The sequence below is a fragment of the Xenopus tropicalis genome, chromosome 8 (genome assembly GCF_000004195.4).
Source record: "Xenopus tropicalis strain Nigerian chromosome 8, UCB_Xtro_10.0, whole genome shotgun sequence".
NCBI classification, from domain to species: domain Eukaryota; kingdom Metazoa; phylum Chordata; class Amphibia; order Anura; family Pipidae; genus Xenopus; species Xenopus tropicalis.
The window spans coordinates 125,036,345-125,055,204 of record NC_030684.2 but is presented as its reverse complement, the minus strand read 5'-3'; the positions used below and the strand labels follow the sequence as shown (position 1 = coordinate 125,055,204).

The 18,860-nt window shown below is 38.1% G+C and overlaps 2 protein-coding genes across 2 annotated transcripts; both read left to right on the top strand.

The window, feature by feature from the left end:
- The first annotated feature begins 8,637 nt into the window (after nt 1-8,637).
- Nucleotides 8,638-9,561, top strand: LOC100493172 (olfactory receptor 5V1-like). Its single transcript, XM_002937770.2, has one exon. The coding sequence runs from the start codon at nt 8,638-8,640 to the stop codon at nt 9,559-9,561; it is 924 nt and encodes a 307-aa protein (XP_002937816.1).
- An 8,363-nt stretch (nt 9,562-17,924) lies between these two features.
- On the top strand, nt 17,925-18,860 carry LOC116406831 (olfactory receptor 11L1-like). The gene has a single exon (XM_031891786.1). The coding sequence runs from the start codon at nt 17,925-17,927 to the stop codon at nt 18,858-18,860; it is 936 nt and encodes a 311-aa protein (XP_031747646.1).

Below are 18,860 nucleotides of genomic sequence, written 5' to 3'. Positions count from 1 at the left end.
AGGAATTTCACACTGGAGACATCAGATGGCTTTTAAAGAAAGTGAAGTTCTTTATTAGTCCGACGTTTCAGTTCCTCCTGGAACTTTCATCATATATATACTGTATAGAAAAAGGCTGAGGCACACACTTATAGGGATTACAACCTGGGTGCAAATCAGATAAACAATGTAAATATGTAAAAAATGCTGATGCACACCAGGAAAATGTGAGGACCGAAACGTCGATCTAAATAAAATAAGTATCTTTTTTTTATTACATTTTCCTGGTGTGCATCAGCATTTTTTACATATATGTATATGCTACTTTGAATATATGTTTTGATTTTTCACAAGAAATCCCGGAGTTGCTGGTCTTTTTTATACTATTGGAACCCTTTACCGAGCACCCAAGGTATGTTATGTAGTGGTGTGCCATCCTTTGTGTGTATATATATATATATATATATATATATATATATATAAAATATTTGAAGAATACCGAAATCAAATGGCAAACAAACCCTTTCTATCTGACCAAAAAAATTCAGCAATATCTTTATTGTGAGGGTTATGTTAGTTGTATATATTAAAGATTAGGACAAATGATTTACTGTGCCCGCCATATGCAAACTGAATTCAAATTCAAAGGAACCTTTACTACCACTCCAGTAATTGTTATGGCAGGAACGGCTTACATATGAAAAGACATGGAAAGTCTACATGCCATTTTCAAATATATTACAGCATAGGGCTTATTTACAAATGGTGGAAACAGGTGCAAGAAACAGGTACAAGCCACCATGTTTTTTTTTACAGTTTGTACGTTTCTCCACCATAAGTACCAGTGGGCACCTGAATGGAGATTAAGGACCTGTACTTTCTGAACTAATACAGCATTACCTGCATTTAGTAAAGTTGTATTCATAAGGTGCAGGCTTGGGCCCTACCTGCCCTCCCAATGGTGCAACATTCAGTTTGACACTCAAGTTTGGTCCATGATGCCTACCCTATGGCTAAAAGTTAAAATTGGGCTGCTTTGTGCCAACAGGGCTACTCTCTATATTTTGTGGAGATCATTAAATGAAACATTCATCCTGAGTGATCAACATTATAGATTGCAAAAAATAATAAAATGTGTAGTATGTTACAAAATAGAGGGGCATATTCTAAACAATATCAGATTGCTTAGAATTGATATCAATATCAAAAATCTAAATCATCAATTGGTCTTCAATTTTTATTTTTATATTTTGGAATCATTTATTACATAAACCCAAAAACTGTTATGACCATTTTTAAATATAGTCCTAAATGTGTTATGAGTTGGAGTGGGCAGGGGTAATTTGAGGCAGTTTGTTGGCTGAATCATTACAGGTAGGCTGACTTATTTCCCAGCTGCCAAGACACCATTTTTTCTTCTGTGGAGGACTCATAGAGTCATTGGGTTACATAGTAACATAGTAACATAGTAAGTTGGGTTGAAAAAAGACATACGTCCATCAAGTTCAACCATAATGCCTATATATAACCTGCCTAACTACTAGTTGATCCAGAGGAAGGCAAAAAAACCCCATCTGAAGCCTCTCTAATTTGCCACAGAGGGGAAAAAATTCCTTCCTGACTCCAAGATGGCAATCGGACCAGTCCCTGGATCAACTAGTACTAAGAGCTATCTCCCATAACCCTGTATTCCCTCACTTGCTAAGAATCCATCCAGCCCCTTCTTAAAGCTATATAATGTATCAGCCAGCACGACTGATTCAGGGAGGGAATTCCAGAACCTCACAGCTCTCACTGTAAAAAATCCTTTCCGAATGTTTAAATGGAACCTCCCTTCTTCTAAACGGAGTGGGTGCCCTCGTGTCCGTTGGAAGGACCTACTGGTAAATAAAACATTAGAAAGGTTATTATATGATCCCTTTATATATTTATACATACTAAATATATATTTAGTTATCATGTCACCTCTTAAGCGCCTCTTCTCCAGTGTAAACAGACCCAACTTGGCCAGTCTTTCTTCATAACTGAAACTTTCCATACCCTTTACCAGCTTAGTTGCCCCCCTTCTCTGGACCCTCTCTAACTCAGTAATGTCCCGTTTGAGCACTGGAGACCAAAACTGAACAGCATATTCTAGATGGGGCCTTACCAGCGCTCTGTAAAGGGGAAGAATAACCCCCTCCTCCCGTGAATCTATACCCCTTTTAATACAGCTCAAAACCTTGTTTGCCCTTGCAGCTGCTGCCTGGCATTGCTTGCTACAGCCAAGTTTATTATCTACAAGGACTCCAAGGTCCTTCTCCATTAGGGATTTGCCTAGTGCAGTCCCATTAAGGGTATACGGGGCTTGCATGTTTTTACATCCCAGGTGCATGACCTTACATTTATCCACATTAAATCTCATCTGCCACTTAGCTGCCCAGATTGCCAGTTGGTCAAGATCCTGCTGCAGGGATGTCACATCCTGGATAGAATTGACTGGTCTGCAGAGTTTTGTGTCATCTGCAAACACTGATACATTACTCATAATACCCTCCCCTAAGTCATTTATGAACAAATTAAACAAAAGTGGACCCAGTACAGAACCCTGAGGGACCCCACTGAGGACCTTATTCCAAGTAGAGAATGTACCATTAACAACCACCCTCTGTACCCGATCCTGTAGCCAGTTTTCTATCCATGTGCAAACGGCTTCACTAAGACCAATAGACCTTAGCTTAGAAAGCAGTCGTTTGTGGGGAATGGTATCAAATGCTTTCGCAAAATCCAAATAGATGATATCTACTGCATCCCCACTGTCCAGCTTCTTACTTACCTCATCATAAAAAGCAATTAAATTGGTCTGACATGACCTGTCCTTCATAAAGCCATGCTGATTACTGCTCATAATGGCATTCTCCACTACATAATTTTGAATGTGATCCCTTAACAAGCCTTCAAATAACTTGCCCACCACGGATGTCAAACCTACAGGCCTATAATTGCCAGGCTGAGATCTTACTCCCTTTTTAAATATGGGAATGACATTCGCCTTCTTCCAATCCCTAGGTACCATACCTGATGAAAGAGAGTCTGAGAATATCAGAAACAAGGGCCACTGCAATTCTGCCCCTAGCTCTCTCAGTACCCGAGGGTGTATTCCATCTGGCCCAGGTGCCTTGTTTACATTTATTGTGTGTAACCCTTTAAGCACCATATCCTGTGCCAACCACTGTGTAGTTGGAGCTGAGGCAACAGTGCAGCTATTGGGTGGGACTTGGCCCTCTGGCTCCTCTACTGTATACACAGAAGAAAAGAACTGGTTAAGCACATCTGCCTTTTCTGTATCCGCTGTAACCATATTGTTATTATAACTCAATGGGGCCACACCCTCAACCTGCATCTTTTTACTATTAATATACTTAAAAAACTTTTTGGGGTTAGTCTTGGCCTCGGCCGCGATGCGCTCCTCATTTTCTATCTTTGCCTTCCGGATTGCTGTTTTACAACACTTGTTACAGTGTTTATATTCACTAAACGCAGCTACTGTCCCCTCTGACTTATATTTCTTAAAAGCTTTCCTTTTTTTCCCTATTAACTTCTTTACCTCAGAGTTAAGCCACATAGGGTGATTCTTAACATTTCTACTTTTTCTTATTAATGGAATAAATTGAGAACAGTAATGATTTAATATCATTTTAAATGACAACCATTTCTGCTCTGTATTTTTATCAGAAAACATAAAGCCCCAATCTATGCCCTGAAGCGCTGCCCTTAAGGAGCTAAAATTTGCCTTCCTAAAATTCATTGTCTTTGTTGCCCCCGTGTAAATTTGTTTCCTGCACCAAACATTAAATGAAATAACATTATGGTCACTATTACCCAGGGGTTCAACCACTTGCACATTTGCTATACATTCTGGGTCATTAGAGATCACTAGATCTAGTATAGCATGGTTCCTGGTTGGCTCCTCAACAACTTGTGACATAAAGTTGTCATGCAGCAAGTTTATAAACTTGTTCCCATTTACTGTCCTGGCAGTACTATTGCCCCAGTCAATATCAGGGTAATTAAAATCCCCCATTATTATCACTTGCCCCAAACTAGCAGCCTTTTCTATTTGCAACAGGAGCTGGGCCTCCTCCTCTCCGCTTACATTAGGGGGTCTATAGCATACCCCTACAATTAGTTTGGTAGATTCCTTACTATCTGTGAGAAGCTCAACCCATAAGGATTCAGCTCCCTCTGTTAACCCCATCACTTCCTCCCTAATATTTGCTTTTAATTCCTGCTTAATGAACAGACACACTCCTCCTCCTTTTCTATTGCCCCTGTCCCTCCGAAACAATGTATACCCCCCAATATTAACTGCCCAGTCATGGGGTTGCATGGTGAGACAGGCTTTCTCCTGACTGAAGACACTTTCGCCCACCATAGTAAGAAACAGGAGGTTCATAAGCCTATAATGTTACACATACTAGGTGGGGATATTGCTTTCTTCTGCAGAGGGCGTGCAATCTGAGCCAACATGCTCCCCATACTTCATGTCAGTAATACCCCTGACTGAGAAAATCTATTATAACACACTAGATAATCTATTCATCATTCTTATTTTTTCCGTAGTTAGAAATAAGTGTGCAATACAAAGATCATGGGGCATATGCAAAGCCACTGCAGGGTTGAGTAGCCTTTGCCAGTATGTTACCAAATGCCGCAGTTGATATGGAATCAATAACAGTGCAGCAATCTACAGGGGGTCTTGGAAATGCAGGATGGTTGTAGTGCTCCCTTACTACAGGATCAGACCACCTCTACTGGTCAGCTTTCTCTCTATCCCAAATATTATTTGAAGGTTGCAGAATAAGGAGGATCTATTTAGGTGGAACAACATTTTCCAAGGTTTTCCAACACTTATCTACCAAAAGCTACACAGTGCCACCACAGATGAGCTCATTCCTTAGTTGAGGAACTCTAAAATCAGGCTTTCTTCTGTTAAGCTGCCAAAGGGACAAAGGCTACCTAATGAGTGAAAGCTGAAATGCCAAGTTCTCACCCTTTTGTTCCCTGAGGAAAACACTATACCCTGACTATAGGTTCCACTTATATCCCTATTAGAAGACCAAATGCAGAGCAAAATATATCAGTTTGGATGGGTAAAATAATAATATTAATTCCTTTCTCTTCCTTTTATTTTTTATTGAAAATATAGTACAGCTGTTCATTTCTCTATAGAATAACCAGACAAAATGATTAAGATCAATTGTCGATAACATGACTTTTTTGACTTGAATTCTGATAATGGTCGTATGCTTCATTTTACACAGTACTGTATTTTTACTCTCTTTTCTGTATAATTGAAAAATAATATATGTTACAAAAAAAAAATAATATTAATAATAGTAATGATTGATGATGATGACTATTATTATTGTTATTATTATTGTTTACTCTGTGAAGTTATATATTTATTTAGAAACATGTAGCCCAAATAAGTTTACCATTTTCTTGTATGATCTGGTTTGCTTACTGAGACTGGATTGTTTTGTATGTTTTACCAATAAAACCTGTATTTTCTTGTAATCATATATTTTGCACATCCATTAAATCTATTAAATAGTTAACAGCAGCTTTCTCTGCCTGCTGGTGATGGACTGGGGTGCCAGGAGCCCAGCAGAAAACCTTAAGAAACATGTCTATTCTTGTTCTTGGTACCCTGGTGGCCTATTCCAATGCTTTCAGTTACTGCACTTCATTTTACAGTGGCTATTTTCTGCACTAACAAGGGGACGGCATCGAATTGGTTGCCTCAGGGTGGCATTTAGATTTGCAGTAGTTATTCCAGCCCCTGAAAACAGGCCAATGCAGTGGGCAGTAGATAATCTATTTATAGCTAGAATTATATTGGGTAGGCCATCAGTTTGGCCTCATACATGTACAAATAACCTACAGACTTGCCCTAAAGGGGCCAAGCCTGCAGTTTATATAACCCCATGTATGGCCTAGCTTTACTCAAGGGCACCAGGTTTGATAAATAGCTTGCAATTGTTTACATTGGAGTGCTCCCATTTTTAAGTATATTTATATGCATTATAAGAAACAAATCCTTAAAGAAAATCAATCATTGAAGACTGGATATGAATTTAGATTGCCAAGGTCTGTATTTTAAAACCCAAGAAAAGTAGTCATGGTGAGGGGTGAGCGTTTGGACCTTCTGCTACCTGAGGTTTGTTCTTCTGTGTTCTACTCCTTGAACCCAACTGTAAATACAGCACAAGATGCAGAGCGCTGCACCAGTACAAGGGGCCCTGTATTTAACACCTGCTGTATAGATATTTAATGTTGTTTAATATCTACATATAAAGATAGGGTTGCCAACTGTTCAGTTTTGGCCCAAACAGTTCAGTTTTTCTTTGGACCGTTTGGGTCTTAACTGAATGTTTGTTTTTCAGCCTTGTAAACCCCAACAATATTCAGGCCAATAAATGAGAAGCATTTAAATATTAAGATAGTCACTATTTATATCAATTATCTGGCTTATCATTAAGTAGAGTATAGGGCTAAGGTTGCCACCCGTCCAGTTTTGAATGAGACATCCCAGTTTTTCAGAGGACTGTCCCTAGCGTGCACACGATTTTCAATTGCAGACCCAAGTGATCTAACAATGAGTTAATGCCCATGTCTATACTGGGGATTGTTACACATAATCAATGATTCCAGTGGGTGCTACTGCTAACAAGCTCCCAGTAGTAAACGGTCTCAGCAAACTATATATAAGCTGAATATACACACCTGTGGCCTACTCCATCTTTCTTATGAATCCTCTTGGTGTATACTATGCCAATAATAGTGCTTGACACTTTTTTGCTATTTTTGCCGAATTCCATTCAGAAAATTGGCTTTTCTTATAATAGAAATATACAATACATATTACACAATATATAATAATATCACACAAAATGTTATACTATGATTTTTTAAAAAAGATTATCCGGTTTATATTCATTATATCATTATTGTGCTCAGTATATCAGCTGAAATATTGGATAATGGGACTCCGGACTGCATGGATATAGGAATTTGGCCACAAATCCACCGCCACTGAATATAACTTGGTAGGAATTTACACATTTTCACATTGCTGGTTTCAATCTTAGCTGTTTTTTCGTAATTTTCTAAAATGTATCTTTCCCTAATGCTGATTTCTTTAGTTTTACCAGTTCTTATTCATATCAGGTATGATGCGTTTAAGCAGGGACCCTTCTGTGTTTATTCTGTGTGTTACTCTGCAGGCCCCTGTCTACAATATCTGAAGTAGAGTTCTGTTCAGCACATTTGTACTTGTTTATTTTTATACCTACATCGTCACAAAATTATGTCACATTTGTCTAAAATGTTTGGTTTTGCATTGGTTTGAGTCCAATATATTAGCTGTAATGTGAGCATTAAGTTTGCCATTTCGTAGAATATGTGGTATGTGTATTACCCCAGTACTGACTGATATCCATGTACAGGTATGGGACCCATTATCTAGAATGCTTGGGACCTGGGGTTTTCCGGATAAGGGATCTCTCCCTAATTTGGGTCTTCATATCTTAAGTCTACTAAAAGATTATTCAAACATTAAATAAACCCAATAGGATAGCTTTGCTTCCTATAAGGATTAATTGTATCTTAGTTGGGATCAAGTACAGGTACTGTTTTATTATTACAGAGAAAAGGGAATCATTTAATCATTAAATAAACCCAATAGGGCTGTTCTGCCCCCAATAAGGGGTAAGTATATCTTAGTTGGGATCAAGTACAGATACTGTTTTATTATTACAGAGAAAAGGGAATCATTTAACCATTTAATAAACCCAATAGGATTGTTCTGCCCCCAATAAGGGGTAATTATATCTTAGTTGGGATCAAGTACAGGTACTGCTTTATTATTACAGAGAAAAGGGAATCATTTAACCATGAAATAAACCCAATAGGGCTGTTCTGCCCCCAATAAGGGGTAATTATATCTTAGTTGGGATCAAGTACAGATACTGCTTTATTATTACAGAGAAAAGGGAATCATTTAACCATGAAATAAACCCAATAGGGCTGTTCTGCCCCCAATAAGGGGTAATTATATCTTAGTTGGGATCAAGTACAGGTACTGCTTTATTATTACAGAGAAAAGGGAATCATTTAACCATCAAATAAACTCAATAGGACTGTTCTGCCCCCAATAAGGGGTAATTATATCTTAGTTGGGATCAAGTACAGGTACTGTTTTATTATTACAGAGAAAAGGGAATCATTTAACCATCAAATAAACTCAATAGGACTGTTCTGCCCCAATAAGGGGTAATTATATCTTAGTTGAGATCAAGTACAGGTACTGTTTTATTATTACAGAGAAAAGGGAATCATTTAACCATGAAATAAACCCAATAGGGCTGTTCTGCCCCAATAAGGGGTAATTATATCTTAGTTGAGATCAAGTACATGTACTGTTTTATTATTACAGAGAAATAGTTGCTTATAATGCAGTCTATGGGAGATTGCCTTCCCATAATTCAGAGCTTTCTGGATAAGTTGTTTCCGGATAACGGATCCCATACCTGTACAATACAATTTTATTGAGATTTTCTATATTTTTCACCCCCCCCCCCTTTTTTTTGTTAACAGGTGTTTCTGTCCTACACAATGGAGAATGCTAATACAACCGAAGTGACAGAATTTGTTCTCTTGGCCTTTTCCAACTTTCATCATTTGCAAGGATTGTTTTTCTTCATAATCCTAATGATGTTCATTGTATCAGTCACCGGGAATTTAGCAATTATTCTTCTGGTACAGTCTGAGCCCTCCCTTCATACCCCTATGTACTTTTTCATAAGCGTATTTGCGGCATTGGAGATTTCCTTTGTGTCTGCCACAATTCCCAAGCTTCTCGCTAACCTCGTTGGAGCCAGCAGAACTATATCTTTCGTTGGTTGCTTTGTCCAGTTGTACGCGTTTAACGCATTGGGGGTCACTGAATGCTACCTGCTTGCTGTCATGGCTGTCGATCGAGACCTGGCAATCAACAACCCCCTTAGATATGAAGCAATTATGAGCCACACATTTTGCATTGTTCTGTCTGTGTTTCCATGGATAATAAGCTTTGTCATTGCATTCATTCCCACAATCATTACAGCTAAGCTGGACTTCTGTGGACCCAACGAGGTTGATCATTTCTTCTGTGACTTAGCTCCGATACAGAACCTGGCTTGTTCCAATCCCTTTATTAGCAATATCAGCACCAGCATTGCAGCTGTCTTTGCTAGTCTAACCCCATTTATCTGTATCATTACCTGTTATAGCCATATTATTATCACTATTATAAAGATTAAGAACCTAGAAGGCAAACAGAAAGCATTTTCTACTTGTTCGTCTCATCTCATAGTAGTTGGTCTATTCTATGGCACAGTTATCATAGTGTACCTAAGACCTAAAGGCAGTCATTATGATAAATTTCTAGCCCTTGTCTACACTGCCATCATTCCAATGCTCAACCCATTTATTTATTCCTTGAGAAACCAATATATGAAGAATGCTATTAGGAAACTGAGTATAATTAGTGTTTTTTAAACGTTTAAAGATGGTTACAGATGGAAGAGATGATAGAGATGCATCTTGGGCAAACAGGTCATCACCATCCCCCATGTGTAATAAAAAGGCAGAAAGTTTGCCCAGGAGCAGTAACACATAGCAACCAATGGGATGCTTGCTTTTAAACAGGTGACCAGTAAATGCTACCTGCTCCTGATATTACATAACCCAGTGATCCCCAACCAGTGGCAACATGTTGCTCACAAACCCCTTGGATGTTGCTCTCGGTGCCCCCAAACCAGGGAGTTATTTTTGAATTCCTGACTTGGGGGCAAGTTTTGGTTGAATAAAAACAATATTTGCTACCAAATAAAGCCCCTGTAAGCTGATAGGGTGCATAGAGGCTGCCTAATAGCCAATCACAGCCCTTATTTGGCTCCTCCATGAACTTTTATGGTGCTTGTGTTGCCCCCCTGAGTCTTTTTACATTCGACTGTGGCTCACGAGTAAGAAAGGTTGGGGACCCCTGACATAACCCCACATAAGTTTCAATGGGTGTTGTTATGTGCTGATGTTTCAGGGTTAAAGTGTACACAAGCAATTTGGATAAATGCAATCCCTTATGAGATTCGTTTTTACAGTGTAAATGTAAAACTTGGTGCAAAGCAGTTGTTTCTTAAAAATAGTTTTTTTTTTGTTAATAGATTAAAGTCATTCTATTGACTCTCTATATTTGTAGAGGCCAGATATACTGTATAATATATATAGGGCAGATTCCAATGCCCTCTTTTCCATTTTAAATAGGCAAATTCATCTGTTCACAATGAAACAGGACTTCGTGACCCATAAACCATAACATGGGTATATTTATCAGGCAAGAGAACCTCGAGGTCAGGGACAGGGACGGTCTTACCAAGTGCAGGGCCCAATTGGATCCATTTCGTCGGTGCCCCCTTGCCCTAGGGCTGAGTGGGTAAAAATGGCCTTCCATTCCCTCTGTCCGAGTGACTGCTACCAATCAGGCTTGGGGGAAGGCTGGGCAGGTGGGGGACAATGTTCCCTCTAATATTTTTTAGGCTATGTGCACAAAAAAATATTTTGTGAAACTTCCGGTGACCAATGTACATACGTATGTGCAGCACCATGGAATATACAGTATATATATAGGTCTCGGTCATTACTCAATTTTAATTTGTTTGTAGTTCACAGCATACACAGCACAGGAATACATTTTCATAGTATATCGAAACATAGGGTGCTTTCTATAAAGAACTACTCTTCTGGTAAATAGTACAGGAAATACGAATACTGTCATTAATTTATGGTATCTCTCTGTACAGGCTATAAGCAAACTTAGTGTGCTGTTCCTGCTGAATTGTGCTTAGTACAGGGGAACCTCTATGTTGCCATAGTTTTATGGTATTTCTCTGTACAGGCTATGAGCAAACTTAGGGGGCTGTTCCGGCTGAATTGTGCTTAGTACAGGGGAACCCCTATGCTGCCATACTTTTATGGTATCTCTCTGTACAGGCTATGAGCAAACTTAGGGGCTGTTCCTGCTGAATTGCGCTTAGTACAGGGGAACCCCTATGCTGCCATAGTTTTAGGGTATCTCTCTGTACAGGCTATGAGCAAACTTAAGGGCTGTTCCTGCTGAATTGTGGTTAGTACAGGGTAATCCCTATGCTGCCACAGTTTTATGGTATCTCTCTGTACAGGCTATGAGCAAACTTAGGGGACTGTTCCTGCTGAATTGTGCTTAGTACAGGGGAATCCCTATGCTGCCACAGTTTTATGGTATCTCTCAGTACAGGCTATGAGCAAACGTATGAGGCTGTTCCTGCTGAATTGTGCTTAGTATAGGGGAATCTCTATACTGCCATAGTTTTATGGTATCTCTCTGTACAGGCTATGAGAAAACTTATGGGGCTGTTACTGCTGAATTGTGCTTAGTATAGGGGAATCCATATGTGCCATAGTTTTATGGCATCTCTCTGTACAGGCTATGATCAAACTTAGGGGCTGTTCCTGCTGAATTGTGCTTAGTACAGGGGAATCCCTATGCTGCCATAGTTTTATGGTATCTCTCTGTACAGGCTATGAGCAAACTTAGGGGGCTGTTCCTGCTGAATTGTGCTTAGTACAAGGGAATCCCTATGCTGCCATAGTTTTATGGTATCTCTCTGTACAGGCTATGAGCAAACTTAGGGGGCTGTTCCTGCTGAATTGTGCTTAGTACAAGGGAATTCCTATGCTGCCATAGTTTTATGGTATCTCTCTGTACAGGCTATGAGCAAACTTAGGGGGCTGTTCCTGCTGAATTGTGCATTGTCCAGTGGAATACCTATAGGGGTACACATTCAGCAACTGGTGCAAACTGCTAAAAAGTCGTATTTCCAAAGACTACATTATGCCAGAATGCCTGTTAGGGCTAGTCTGGTGGCTACAGACTCTCTCCACCTCCCTCACAGGGTTTTAGAACGTAGGAGATAAATGTAATTTTCAGCAAGTATTCCTAGAGTCTAGTACTATAAGTTAGACAAATGCACAAAAATGCTTTTCCAGCATCTGTCACTGTTGTTACATATTGCTTTTCTTCCCTTATTTTTTTCTATTATATAATAGCTAGCATTTCTCCTTTTCCTGATCATCCTTCAGTCTAGCAGCACTTTCCCTTATTCTTTCACCTCTCTCCATTCTGTTTCCCTTTCTCAGTCCCCCATTTAATATATTTCCCCTACATTAGCCATTCTTTCCTTAAACCAGCCAAAGTCAGTTTCAAAACCAGCCCAAAACTAGCCAAAAGTCGCTTTGAAAGTAGCCCCAAAAATAGCCCAATATGCGCAATGAAAATAATTTCTAAAAAATAAAAGTATATAAGGGAAAATATGCCTTTTTAAAGCATATAATCACTACCCAAGCCCTGCGCCCCCTCTCCAGTTGCTGTGATGGCTGATAATTCCCTGCTCTCTGTGCCCAGTCCATGCAGGTTATAGTTGTTTTGATTCTACAAGTTCAGCAAAAAGGAATAGGAAAGGGAACTTCTGTCTATAATTGCATGCTGGGTATTGTAGTTTTATATTAATCTTAGCTCTAGGCTTATTGTAAGATACAAACTACATTACCCAGCATGCACTGGGCTAGGCATGTCAGAGTAAAAAAAAACTAGGCTAGTTTCCAAACTACAAAAACTAGCCCAAATTTGTACCTTGGCAGTTTTGTACTTTGCAAACCCACATGGGCTTTAAATTAGTAGCCCAATTTGGCAGAAAACCCACCAACCTGGCAACCCTGCTGCACATAATGTTAGTTCTTGCTGGAAGTTGTAATCTGAGTACAGCAGCACAGGGATTGGATAGCTTGTTCAAACTTCCCCCTGTAGCCCATCCAATCCCTGAGTGGATGTACCGGGACTTTTACAAACCTTCTGAAGGGAGGGATCAGTCAGTGATTTTCAGTTTGTCAGGGCTCAATGTGCAGCACAGAACATTGGTGGGGGAGGATGTAAAAGCTCTGGGCTGTGGTGCGGGGCCCCCATTGGCACAGGGCCCCTATTGGGTGCAATAGGTACAACTGGCCAAAGGCCCAGCCCTGGTCAGGGATAAGATTTTCTAGTCATTTTATGCATAAAGTGCATAACAGTTTCCTATTTGCAGTCATTGCTAATTTGCCTTGTCTATTCCTATTTTCTCATTAGTCCTCACTAACCACTCCTAAAGACAATTGACCATTTTAAAGGAAATGTAAGCTCTAAAGACAAATTATTGTAAAAATGCTCAGAGCTTTTGGAATTTGCTTTATCTGTTTCTAGATTCCAAGATATTAGCAGTTTTTTTAATTGCTTATATAATGAATTTGAAAAGACACTTCTTTTTTTCAGAAAATGAATTTCCTGATTAATTAGCAGCTGTAAAACTAATGATATAATCTATACATTTGTGTAGTTATTACAAAATGTCACAAAAGCAAAGGGAAATATTGTTTTTGCTCTGAAACCGTATATTTTTTTTTTATATACGGTAGTTATATATTTATAGCTTTATTACTTTATTAAGTACTTTATTAAAATACTTAATGGGACTCACTTACCAACATGGACACATTTGCACCAGTACAGAACCATATTAATAACCATTTAGCAATTAGCGTTGACCTGTCTTCTGCATGTAGAATAATGAAAGCAACTGAAAGCATTTCTCTCATTGGTTATTAGCGTTACAGCCTAAAGAGCCTAAAGCCTAAAGTTGACCCAAGTCACGCTAAAGAAATTCTCCTTTTTTTATACAGGTGTGGGATCCATTATCCGGAAACCCCTTATCCAGAAAGTTTCGAATTACGGAAAGGCCATCTCCCATAGACTCCATGATAAGCAAATAATTCAATTTTTTAAAAATGATTTCCTTTTTCTCTGTAATAATAAAACAGTACTTTGTACTTGGTTCCAACTAAGATATAATTACCCCTTATTGAGGGGAAGAACAGTCCTATTGGTTTTATTTAATGGTTAAATTATTCCCTTTTCTCTGTAATAATAAAACAGTACCTGTACTTGATCCCAACTAAGATATAATTACCCCTTATTGGGGGCAGAACAGCCCTATTGGGTTTATTTAATGGTTAAATGATTCCCTTTTCTCTGTAATAATAAAACAGTACCTGTACTTGATCCCAACTAAGATATAATTACCCCTTATTGGGGGCAGAACAGCCCTATTGGGTTTATTTAATGGTTAAATGATTCCCTTTTCTCTGTAATAATAAAACAGTACCTGTACTTGATCCCAACTAAGCTATACTTACCCCTTATTGGGGGCAGAACAGCCCTATTGGGTTTATTTAATGGTTAAATGATTCCCTTTTCTCTGTAATAATAAAACAGTACCTGTACTTGATCCCAACTAAGATATAATTACCCCTTATTGGGGGCAGAACAGGCCTATTGGGTTTATTTAATGGTTAAATGATTCCCTTTTCTCTGTAATAATAAAACAGTGCCTGTACTTGATCCCAACTAAGATATAATTACCCCTTATTGGGGGCAGAACAGCCCTATTGGGTTTATTTAATGGTTAAATGATTCCCTTTTCTCTGTAATAATAAAACAGTACCTGTACTTGATCCTAACTAAGCTATAATTACCCCTTATTGGGGGCAGAACAGTCCTATTGGGTTTATTTCATGGTTAAATGATTCCCTTTTCTCTGTAATAATAAAACAGTACTTTGTACTTGATCCCAACTAAGATATAATTACCCCTTATTGGGGGCAGAACAGCCCTATTGGGTTTATTTAATGGTTAAATGATTCCCTTTTCTCTGTAATAATAAAACAGTACCTATACTTGATCCAACTAAGATATAATTAGCCCTTATTTGGGGCAGAACAGCCTTATTGGGTTTATTTCATGGTTAAATGATTCCCTTTTCTCTGTAATAATAAAACAGTACCTGTACTTGATCCCAACTAAGATATAATTAATCCTTATTGGAGCCAAAACAAGCCTATTGGGTTTGTTCAATGTTTAAATGATTTATAACAGACTTAAGTAATGGAGATCCAAATTACAGAAAGATCCCTTATCTGGAAAACCCCAGGTCCCAAGCATTCTGGAGGTCCCATACCTCTATATATTATTTTTTATTTAAATATTTACCAATATCTTTTTAGTAAGATACTGGCAAAATTCACAGAATACATTATCAAACCTAACCTGAGAACATGCCTCTTTAAACTGATTACTAGGAAATATTAACTATTCTAAGAATGTGCATTCACTAAGGGCCTTGTTAGGGCTCTCAGGCTGGTCCCTGCCTAATACTGTACAAAAGTGGCTCCCAAAAGAATTTAATTTGTCCCTTGTGCTTTGTAATAGTACAAAATGTGTGCACCTCCTCCAGCATGGATCTCTATAAAAGACATTTATAGGTGTATTTCTGAAAAAGGTTATCTTGTCTTATCAAATGTATTTAATGCTGATTTAGATATCAGAAGGTTTTCGTTGCCTCCCTTCTAAGAAGAAAGCCATTGCGATGTAAAGAGTTTTTTCTTACATTATTCACATTTGTTATGAAATGCTGGTGCTTAATAGGACCGACAAGCCTGTCCAAGGAGAGAATTTTCTTGCACTCGGCTGAAAAACGGTGTAGTATTTTATATGGCCCACCAAATAACTCATGTTCCTCTGTCTATTTTGTTTTCCAGCTTGGGTCAACAACGGAAGGGTTATTAAATAAAATGAACCCATATATATGCGTTTCTATAATTTTTACAGTAATATTTATGTGTTTAAATGAGGTTTAAATTTAGGGAACACTAGTCTATTGTGTAGCAACTGAATGTATACACAGAACTGCGAAGGCTATAGAAGTAAAGGACTTGAAAGCAGATGAAGATCAAATGTGTGTACAAATTTATGTGAAATTACTACAGTGTTTATGCCAGGTATGAAATGAATGTACAACTGGGTGTATATACAGCAGGGGTCCCCAACCTTTCTTACTCGTGAACCGCAGTCAAATATAAAAAGACTTGGGGAGCAACACAAGCACCATAAAAGTTCATGGAGGAGCCAAATAAGGCCTGTGATTGGCTATTAGGGGCCTCTATGCAAACTATCAGCTTACAGGGGCTTTATTTGGTAGTAAATCTTGTTTTTTATTCAACCAAAACTTGCCCCCAAGTCAGGAATTCAAAAATAACTCCCTGGTTTGGGGGCACTGAGAGCAACATCCAAGGGGTTGAGGAGCAAAATATTGCCCCCGAGCCACTGGTTGGGGATCACTGATATACAGTATAAATCAATACATCAATTGCAGCAGTTCCTCACTCCCTTACATGTGAAGAGCCTAGAATCAGATACTATTCAATGTTCTCATTTACAACATACTGTAAATATATTGTTAAACAAGTTATATAAAAGATCTTCTGTTAGTAATATGGTCTTCAACAACCTATTATTTTCTGAATTCAGTATGGACAGAAAATTCTGTTTTCAGTTCCATATTTCCCTGAACGTAAGTTTCTACATATACATTCTGAGCATATATGGTGTCATCGATTTTTATTTTTAGAGCTGGCCAACCCAAACACATTGGAAAGCCAAAAAAATTATTTTCAGACACCCTCTCTTATCCTAGGTACATATAAAATATTGAATCAGATGTAAAATGCTTCAGTTTTGTTTTACTTTATATGGCATAAATTTGTTGTACAAGTCCCCACATAGTGAGGGGAGACTTTGGCATTTACTTTTATCATCATTGGGTAAAGGGTTTTTCAATAGGGTGGTTATGTGAAGGTTATTTATTAAATCATTTTCTCCACTTTGGTGTAAAGGGTGGTTTTCCTGAACCAATTCACAAGGGGAAGGCAGAAGTTTGCAATACGGGGCTTTAGATGGCTAAAAGAACAATATTATAACTGGTTTGTAGTACTTATTCAAAAAGAGCTTAATATATTAACATATTTTTAAACAATAAATAAAATAAACTGCTAGGAATCCAACTTCGGGAATACAGGTATAGGACCCGTTATCCAGAATGCTCGGGACCAAGAGTATTCCGGATAAGGAGTCTTTCCGTAATTTGGATCTCAATACCTTAAGTCTACTAACAAATTAATAAAACATTAATTAAACCCAATAGGATTGTTTTGCATCCAATAAGGATTAATTATATCTTAGTTGGAATCAATTACAAGGTTCTGTTTTATTTCTACATAGAAAAAGGAAATCAGTTTTAAAATTCTGAATTATTTGATTAAAATGGAGTCTATGGGAGACGGGCATTCCGTAATTCGGAGCTTTCTGGATAACGGGTTTCCGGATAAGGGGTCCGAGACCTGTACTCTCTCTCAAGAAATTATATTATACGGTATTACTTGCACTTGTGACTTCTACAGTCAATGACCATTCCTTTACATATCTAGCATGATGATTGCAAATAAATGCATATGGTTAAGGGCTAGTTCTCCTTAAAAATAACCTTTACTGTGGTGTAGACAATGGTTTTGCAGCTGGTCTTTTTTTTTTTTTTTTTTGAATGATTAAACATTTTGTTTAGCAACTTTGCAGTTTGGAGATAAAACAATTTAGTTGCTAGTGTCTTTGTTACCTTAGCAACCACGCAGAGGCTTGAAAATGGAAAAGAAATAGAAGTGGACCTCTATAGGTGCAGGCCTCTACAGGCAAGAAAAGTAACAATATAGTTGTAGCCTAACAGAGTAAAATATTTTTTGGTCAGTTATTTTAACAACCAGATAGTATTTTATACTGCAAATGTGGACAAACAGTATAGAGAAGCACCAAATTCCAAAACTCTAGACCAAGTGCAAGGTTGCTAAGAACAGGTTATTCCATTAACTGTAATGAGAATTTCCCATTTAATCTGCCTTATTTAGTCCCAATGGAAGACATCAACAAGACAGATGCACATTACTTTATCCTACTGGCTTTCCAGGACCTCAACCAGTTCCAGCTCTTGTTTTTCCTAATCCTTTTTCTGATATACATAATATGTATAACTGGAAATGTTGCTATTATTGTTTTGGTTAAGACTGACATTTCTCTTCATACCCCTATGTATTTTTTTATTAGTGTGTTTGCAACTTCAGAAATATTCTTTGTCTCAACCACTGTTCCCAGTCTTCTCGTCAACCTAATTAGTGATTCCAAGAGTATTCCCTTTACTGGTTGCTTTGTACAATTGTGCGTTCTCGGTACCTTGGGAGGAACAGAATGTTATCTCCTCGCAGTCATGGCTTTTGATCGAGACTTGGCCATTAATTATCCTTTGCGCTATTCAGCTATTATGAGACGCTCTTTGTGCATTCAACTTGGAATGTTTCCATGGATCACCTGCTTAGCCATTGCATTAGTTCCAACCATATTCACTGCTGGTCTGGAATTCTGTGGTCCAAGGATACTTAACCATTTTATTTGTGACTTGGGCCCCTTAGTAAACCTGGCTTGCTTTGTGCCTTTCACCAACAAAGCTATTGCAATATTTACTGCAATATCTGAGATTGTTTTGCCTTTTATTATAACCCTTTTATTCTACATTCATATCATTGCTGCTATCATACAGATAAGGAGTGAAAATGGCAAAAAGAAAGCGTTCTCCACTTGTTCTTCTCATCTTATAGTTTCTTGTTTGTTCTATAGCTCAGCCATTATTGTGTATGTAACACCTGAGGGCAGCAATTCCGACAAATACCTTGCACTTATTTACACGGTGGTGACTCCTTTGCTGAACCCATTCATTTACACTTTTAGAAATAAAGATGTGAAGATAGCATTTACAAAACTAAATAAGACAATTTTACAGCACATTTTTGTTTAA